The 8274-nt window shown below is 54.2% G+C and overlaps 1 protein-coding gene across 2 annotated transcripts; it reads left to right on the forward strand.

Moving 5' to 3' along the window:
- Nucleotides 1-905: 905 nt before the first annotated feature.
- Nucleotides 906-8274, forward strand: LOC308672328 (ADP-ribosylation factor 6-like). Of its 2 annotated transcripts, none has more exons than XM_081335148.1 (2): nucleotides 906-1270; nucleotides 6376-8274. In XM_081335148.1, exon 2 carries the CDS (start codon nucleotides 6410-6412, stop codon nucleotides 6935-6937), a length of 528 nt encoding a protein of 175 aa, XP_081191274.1. In that variant the 5' UTR covers nucleotides 906-1270; nucleotides 6376-6409; the 3' UTR covers nucleotides 6938-8274. The 2 variants fall into 2 exon arrangements, with proteins under 2 accessions (XP_081191274.1, XP_081191275.1); XM_081335149.1 differs by lacking the exon at nucleotides 906-1270 and adding an exon at nucleotides 3139-3243.

An 8274-nucleotide genomic window follows, 5' to 3' on the forward strand; every position in this document is an offset into this window, starting at 1 on the left:
CCAGTTCTCTGGAGTGGCCCGCCCTCTGCTGGCGGGTCTCCGCATTTCAGCACGGTGAAGTTTTGCCCGTGAATTATTTTATTTATTTATTTATTTATCTACCGAATGGTGTAGACTAGTAGAGCACATGAGTAACAGCAGCAAGCATATATAAAAGGAGGACATCATACTCGGGTACACGTGATGGAAATATGCAGTCAATTTGCTAGCCTTGCTGGACAAGCGTCTCGACTGCAGCTCTCTCTCGTCGCGCAACGTTGCAAATCTCCTTCCAGTTAAGAACAAGTTTGTTAGACTTTTGCAATCTGGCTTTGCTGGGTTCCCACACGACTGTTTTTCCTGCGTTAAAAACTGCAGTGCAAACTGGCCGCTTTACACAGGTATACACAAACACACACACACACACACACCCGATCCCATCGTGCAGCGGGGCCAGCAAGCTCCACTGTAACGTTGGAACTGAGAGACACGGAAGTCACAAGTAGGAATCAGAGTTGGCAATTCCAGATCTGAGCTTTTCTTTCATTTGATTCTCTCCCCCCCCCGCGTCTTCTCAATCTGTAATGCGAGACAGGAACAAGGAGGAGACGGGGGTGGGGGGGGGGTTGAAGCATTTTAAGCCTCTTTTCAGTTGCGTTCATCTGAACGGACTTCGCATTTCTTCTTTCGCCAAGTCAGCTCTCCCAAGTCCTTTCTGCTCGGCCGTCCTACCTTGTCGGGCTGCTGTTCCCGAAGCTAAAGCCCCGTCTCCGGAGCGGCCGCGGCTTTCACGTCCGAAGGCAGCTCCACCCGGATGGGAAGGGAGGGGAGGGGAGGGGGAGGAGAAAGGTACCCATCGCCCACCTCCAAGGCGCTAGCCCTTTAAGAGGCGAGCATGCGCGCTGACGGCAGCCGTTGAACGAGGCGGGGGGAGGCTCCCTTTCGGCGTCCGCGCCCTTTCCTATTCCGGGACCCGCGAGCTGCCAGGGGCCGATCCCAGGCGCCCAGGGACTTCGCAGCCTCGGCCGGCCACTCGCCCGAGAACCCTCAAGCGGCGGCGAGGCTGCGCCGGAGCCCGCCGGGGCCGGGCTGAGAAGGCAGCGGCGGGAGGGGCAGCAGCGCCCTGCGGGGGGTCCGCGTGGAACGTTGGGGGTCGCTTCCCTTTGTGACGCCGCGGCGGAAAGTTTCCCAACGTTCCAAAGGCGCCTCTGATCTCCCCGCCGGGAGAAAGTCCGCCGAACCGGGACCCCCGTCCCTCGGGGCGCGCCCCCGCCGCCCCCGTTCTTCCCAGGTGAGTGGAGGGCGATGCCGGGAGGGGGGGGCGTGCTGAGTGCCTGGCCTGCTTGGGGGGAACCCTGGGAAGGAAAGAGAGGAGGGTCCTTCTAAGGCAGGGGTCTTCAAACTTGGCCCTTTTATGACTCGTGGACTTCAATTCCCAGAATTCCTCAGCCAGCATGGCTGGCTGAGGAATTCTGGGAGTTGAAGTTCACAAGTCATAAAAGGGCCAAGTTTGAAGACCCCTGTTCTAAGGCGTGGCCCCTTGCTTCGCTCCCCGGAGGGTCGTTCGCCTAGCCCTCCCCCCCTCCCGTCCCTTCATCGCCCCGGGGCTGCGGCCTTTCAAGCCCCTACCGCCCCGCGCTTACGGCAAGACGCGAGTCGGCCGAGTCGTGGGAACGCTGCCTGGGCGGTGGGGCGCGGCCGGGAGGCGTGCGGAGATGGGAGAGAGCCAGCCCGCCGCTTTCCTCTTTGCAGGCTCACCCCCTCCCACCTCTGCGGAGACCCCCCCCTCTCTCGTCCCCTCGCAGCCCAAAGTGGGGGGGGAGAGGTTCTTGAAAAAGTTGGAGGTCAAAGGCAGGACGGGGGAGGGGGGGGCGACCCGAGATGGAAAGCGGGGCCCTCACCCCGCCCTCCGCTCAGAGACGCGTCCGCAGCATTTCAGGGGGTGGGCAAACTTGAGGGTGGGAAGATCCCCCTCCCCTCCCCTCCCCTCCCCCCAAGCACCCCGGCGGCGGATGCGCGCCCGGGCGCCGCCTCCCCGGAGTTGAGCTTTGGGTGGGATCTGGGATTTGAATTAAAACTGCCGTTCCGGTCGGCGCTGGCAGGCAGGGAGGCTGGGCTGCGGCGGCAGACACGTGTTCGGATCCGGAAACGCGGTGCGTCCTCGTCCCGCGCGTGCAAAGTGTGTGTGTGTGTTGGGGGGGCGGGAGGCGGACGGAGAAGGGCCCTTCGGTCCGGATCGGGGAGGTTGGGCGGGGGGGCCGCGGTCTGCGGGGCCCCGGACTTCCTCTCTTGGCAACAATGTTGCAGTTTCTTCTTCTTTCGCTTTTTTTGTTCTCCTTCGGGGGAGCTAAAGGTTCGCTTCGGGGGCGGTTTGCGGGATAGGGGTGTGTTTTTCTCGGGTTGTGCGTTGAAAACGGCCTCTGGAGCAAAACCTCCTTTTTTTTCTCTTCTTTTCTGGAGCAAAATCTCTCTCTCTCTCTCTCTCTCTCAATCTCTCTCTCTCTCTCTCTCTCTCTCTTTCTCTCTCAATCTCTCTCTCTCAATATCTCTCTCTCTCTCTCTCTCTCTCTCTCTCTCTCTCTCTCTCTCCCTTTTTTTGCTTGCTTTTTTTCCCGACTCTTTGGCCCCGCAGACCGCAACCTTCCCCCAGCCCCGCTTGGAGGGGAGGGGAGGGGAGGGTCAGTGCCTCCGTCCAGGGTCATTTCAGTCTGGCTCAAGGACAGGCTGGGCAAGGGCCCTTCAAGGCCCGGACTGAAGGTCCCACCCCCCCCCACCCCCATTTGAAAAGTCTGTGGAGCTCTTTAAGTCAGCCTGGAGCTGCGCCTGAAGGCGTCAAGCCAACTTGAGAGGAGAGGGCGAAGGGTGGTTTTTTTTTCTTTCCCTAAACCAAAAAAAGTTTCCGGGCCTTTCATGTGATTCATCAAAGTTCCTCCGAGGGAATGGGCAGCAACATTTTGAAGTGGGGTGTTTTCTCTTGAAAACGGTTGGGTGCTCAGATATTTTTTTCCCTCTGAAAAAGTGTGTGTGTGGGTGTGAGAGAGAGGGGGGGAGAGAGAAGACTGCCCACCTGGCCCTTCATTTAGGTAGCTTCTCCTCTCTTCCTCCTTCTTTCTCTCCCTCTCTCTTTCTGTCCTTCCCCCCATCTCTCTCTCTCTCTCTTCCCCCCCCCCCCCAGTCTTTTAAACTTGGAGCTGATTCGGGAAAAACGCTGGTGAAACAAGAAACGAAAATTTCTTTGGGGAGTTTTGGAACCTGTGAAACCAGGTGTGTGAGGTGGGGGGGGAAGTTGGGCCACTCCCCATGGAAAAGTGAGGGTGTCGGAAGGCTGGTGAGAACCTCAGCGATGCATAAATTTAAATTGAGGGAGGGAACCCGTCTGAAATGAGTTTCCAGGTGGAAATGAGGTCTGGAAAACTCACCTTTGAAGGTGGTTTCGTTTCACTTTTTGCCCTCCCTGTGTATTTGGGCAGGGGTCTCCAAACTTGACAGCTCTGAGACTTATGGACTTCAACTCCCAACTTCAATTCTGGGAGTTGAAGTTCACAAGTCTTAAAAGCTGCCAAGTTTGAAGATCCCTGGATTTGGGCCTTAACAGACCTGTGATCAGGAACTGGACAAGGAAGGCATCTCCTTGGTCCTTCTCCCTTGTGGCTGAAAAACAGGAGGGGGCAATTTATACCACAAGGTTTTTTTTTGAGAATTTCAAAAAGTGCTGGCCTTGCAGAGTAGGGCTCAAGATGGATAGAAATGCCATCCTCACTGAGAGCTAGTAGGATGAAGAGGCAGGATTGTTGCCCAGGTCAGCTCTTCGTTCACCTGCAGAACAGGCCGGTCTTCCCCTCCCCCTTTCTCAAACTTAACCACCTTGCAAGGTGACTAAAAGTGCAGACTCTAGAAGTGAGCTGGGATCCGCCGTGCGCATGTCTTTGTGGTTTGGTATCTTTGCTTCTAAAACTGTGACCTTCAGGTTTTTTCCTGAGTTGGGGAGGAGGAGGAGCCCCCAAGGTGGGTTGGGCTGCCTCTTCTGAGAATCTTTGAATGTTGTTACTTCCTCTGTGTGTGTGTGTGTGTGTGTGTGTGTGTGTGTGTGTGTGTGTGTGTGTGTGTGTGTGTGACTTTTTCTGCATACTGAGACAGAAGGCCTGGGAACTTGGGACAGAAAAAAGGAGAGAGTTTTGGGTGCCAAGGAGGCAGGGAAGGGTATACAGGTGGTCCTCGGCTTACAAGAGTTCATTTCGTGACTGTTCAAAGTCACAACGGCACTGAAAAAAGTCTTACGACCGTTTTTCACACTTATGGACCTTTGAAGCATCCCCCTGGCCACGTGATCAAAATTCAGAGGCTTGGCAACTTGATTCATACTTACGACCGTTGCTGTGTCCCAGGGTCTCGTGATTTCCCCCTTTGCAAGCTTTTGACATGAAATATCAGTGGGAGAGCCAGACTCACTTAGCAACCGTGTTACTAACTTATCAACTGCAGTGATTCTCTTTAACGACTGCGGCAAGAAAGGTCGTAAAATGGGGCAAAACTCAACAAATGTCCCACTTAACAGCATCAACTTTGGGCTCCGCTCTGGTCGCCCACAGAAGCAACTTTGCAAGAGTCTGCTGGAAGAGCGGTTGATAATTTGTGCTTTTCTCGATTCCTGGTCCCGCCCGTTTGAATCACAGAACTAATTGCAGAGCGTGACTAATTGCAATGCAAATATGCAGGTGTCGCCTCCGGTGCACCTGAAGAGTTACAGCTTGGGGGAAAAAACTGGTCTGGAGACTTTGGGAAGACTTTGAAAAAGGCAGAAATGGGATCGGGGCGGCACTGCCCCGTCTGTGTGGCAGGTTTGCTTTTCCTCTCAGAAGAAGGAAACTTGCACGTTCCTTTTTCAAAGTCCCTAAAGCTCTGTCGCTAAGCAAGACCGTCGTTAAGCGAATTCTGGCCCAATTTTACGACTCTTCCCACCACATTTGTTAAGAGAATCACTGCAGTCGTTAGGTTAGTAACCTGGTGGGTTAATTAAGCCTGGCTTTCCCCCCCCCACACACACACCTTGACTTTGCTTATCAGAAGGTCACAAAGGGGGATCACGTGACCTCAGGAGTCAGCTCAGGAATTCTGGGAGTTGAAGTCCATGAGTCATAAAAGAGCCGAGGTTGCCTACCCCTGGTCTAGGGATCATTCAAAGTTACAGCAGCCCTGAACTAAGTGACTTACGGCCCGTTGTGGCCTCCCCACACTCTCACGTGATCAGAATTCAGACGCTTGGCAGCTGACTCATAATTGTGACGGTTGCAGCGTCCTGGGGGGAGGGGTCACGCGATCCCCTTTTGTGACCTTCAGACAAGCAAAGTGAAGGGGCAAGCCGGATTCACTTAACAGCTGCAGTGATTTGCCTAACGGCTGTGGCGACAAAAGTCATAAAATGGGGCAAAACTCACTTAACAGCTGTCTCGCTTAGCAATGGAAATTTTGGGCTGGGGTGGTCGTAAATTGAGGACCACCTGTATTCTTTTTTTTTTTTAAAGTAAAGTTGTTTTAGATCCTCAAGTCCCCTCTCTTTGAGGTGGGGAATGAGGAGTTACGAATTGTGGAAGAATTGTGTATATAATAAAATATAATAGTAATAATAATAATTGGCCACGCCATCTGTATTTGGATCCTTGGCACCCCCACGAATGTTATGGGTTTTCATTCACTCATTCCTGGTATGCTGCCTTCACTTTGGCACCCTTAACAAAATAACAGCGTTGGAAGGGACCTTAAAGGTCCTCTAGTCTGACCCCCTGCTCAAGCAGGAACGTATCACTTCAGGCGAAGTGCTTGTCTGGTCTTAAATTATTCTTAAATTATCTTCCTGCATTAAGTAAGTACCTAGCCGAATAGGACTCAAGGTTGGGAAGGGAACAGACTTTTCCAGTTGACAAGAAGGGAGGCTCCTTTCTTGCGTGGAGAAAAAAAAATAATATTCTCGCTGTAGGAGCCCATGCTTTGCTCAGTTCTGCTCGGCAACTGCCACCTGCGTGGCTCTGCTCAGGTGAGAACAGGGAAATAGGCAGGTAAGGGGTGGGAGAGAGGATTTAGTTAGACTTTAACAGTGTTGGAAGAGACCTTAGAGATCTTCTAGTCCAACCCCTTGCTGACGCAGGAAGCCTAGACTATTTCAGACAAACGGCTGTCCAGTTTCTTTAAAAAAACCTCCAGTGTTGAAGCACCCACAACTTCTGGAGGCAAGTCGTTCCACTGGTTAATTGTTCTAGCTGCACTCCATGGAGTGCATCAAGGCACCGGCAAGACCAGGATAAATGTAAATGGTGGTTTAGAGCTTCTGCTGTTCTTATTGTGTTTTCAACCCCCTTCTCTCCTCTTCCTCTCCCCCTTTCCCTTCCCCTCCCCCTCCAGTCTTGTATGGACGGTGTGGTCCTTGCCTGCAGCCATGGGGAAGATGCTATCCAAGATCTTTGGTAACAAGGAGATGAGGATTTTGATGTTGGGCCTAGATGCCGCCGGCAAGACGACCATTCTGTACAAGCTCAAGTTGGGCCAGCCCGTCACCACCATCCCCACCGTGGGCTTCAACGTGGAGACGGTGACCTACAAGAACGTCAAGTTCAACGTCTGGGACGTGGGGGGCCAGGACAAGATCCGGCCCCTCTGGAGACACTACTACACCGGCACCCAAGGCTTGATCTTTGTGGTGGACTGCGCCGATCGGGATCGGATCGACGAAGGCCGGCAGGAGCTTCACCGCATCATCAACGACCGAGAGATGAGGGACGCCATCATCCTGGTCTTTGCCAACAAGCAGGACCTCCCAGACGCCATGAAACCTCACGAGATCCAGGAGAAATTGGGGCTCACTCGCATCAGGGACAGGAATTGGTACGTCCAGCCGTCTTGCGCCACCTCGGGGGAAGGACTCTATGAAGGCTTAATGTGGCTTACTTCTAACTACAAATCGTAATTTCGGGGGTGGGCCAGAGAGCTAAACGGGCAGGTGCGTACCTCCCTCACCGATGAGTTCTTCAAACGTTCCTTCTCATCCGTCTTCCCCCCCCCCCTTCCAGCTCCTCCCCAACTCGTGGCGGAGGGTCTCACCGGCAAAGGTGGAGGCCTGGAAGACCTTGGTTGCTTCTCTTTCTTGGAAGATGCCTTGATTTCTGCGGAGGGAAAAGTGGAGGGGAGAAGGTCCTTGCCCCTCCCCCTTGATCCATAGCTAGCTACCTACCTGCCCCACTTCAGGACATTCCCCCCAGCCCTCTGCTTCCTTGGACTCGGGTCACTTCCGAATGAGTCAAGTATAATGCCAAAGGGAAGACCCTGGTGAAGAACGTTGGCTGGGACCAGTTCCAGGAGCTCTGGGTCGACTCGGGGTGGTTCCCCCCCCAGGCCCCCTATTAAAGGTGGGAAAGCTTGGCACCTCCAAGGAACTGGGTTTGCTCTGCTGTGGCCTCCTGGAAGCCATCCTCCTGCTTGGGCACACCAGGTTGGCAGAATAGACCCATGAAGTTCAGAAAGAAGGTGCTGCGTTGGCAAGCCACGCTTGATGGGGATGGGAACTCTTGGTGGATTGGCTTGCTTCCTCTGGTTGCCTCTTCCAGTGTCTCTGCTGGGAACGCCCTGCCCCGGCCTTGTCTGGCCTCGCCTCTCTCCTGACCTGTTCCACCTGCTTGGAGGAGACAAGGGCAGGCATGCTTAGCGCCCGACCAAACCCGTTTGCCTGCTGCGAGGAGGGAGTGGAACGGAAGCCACCGTTCCCGGGCGGGTGTCTTCTCCCCAAATTCCTGCCTACGGATCGGTCCAGAGTTCCCCCACCCCGTACAAACATGGGACCTATCCAACTCAAGAGGGACCACAACGGGTGTCCATCACATTCCTTGACCGGCGAATCTGAGACTCGATTCCCGTATCAAAGAGAACTGGCCATCTTCCCGTGTGATGGCCATCTACAGACCACGATCCTTACGGTGCCAACATGCCGGGCCACCCTGTTTGCACAGCGGGCACCGTGGTGGCCCCCCCCCTCTGCCCGGTGAATCGGAGCAAAGGGCCCACCCTTGGAAATTTACCGCTCTCTACTCGAGGGGCGTGTGCGAGAGTGTGTGTGTGGGGGGGCTAGGGTTCCCACCCTCCGGGCGTGTGCAAGACGTTTCTTGAGAACAAAAAAATGCGCTTTGATGGTTCAGTCCCAAGCGGTGGGCATAAATTGTCTTTTTCTTTTTTAAAAATTGTACTGATATGATCCATAATAGGGGCATAAATCTCATTTCCAGCATCTTAGATTGTGTGGCCTTCAACACA

Source organism: Vipera berus (genome assembly GCF_964194415.1).
Source record: "Vipera berus genome assembly, chromosome: 9".
Classification (NCBI taxonomy): domain Eukaryota; kingdom Metazoa; phylum Chordata; class Lepidosauria; order Squamata; family Viperidae; genus Vipera; species Vipera berus.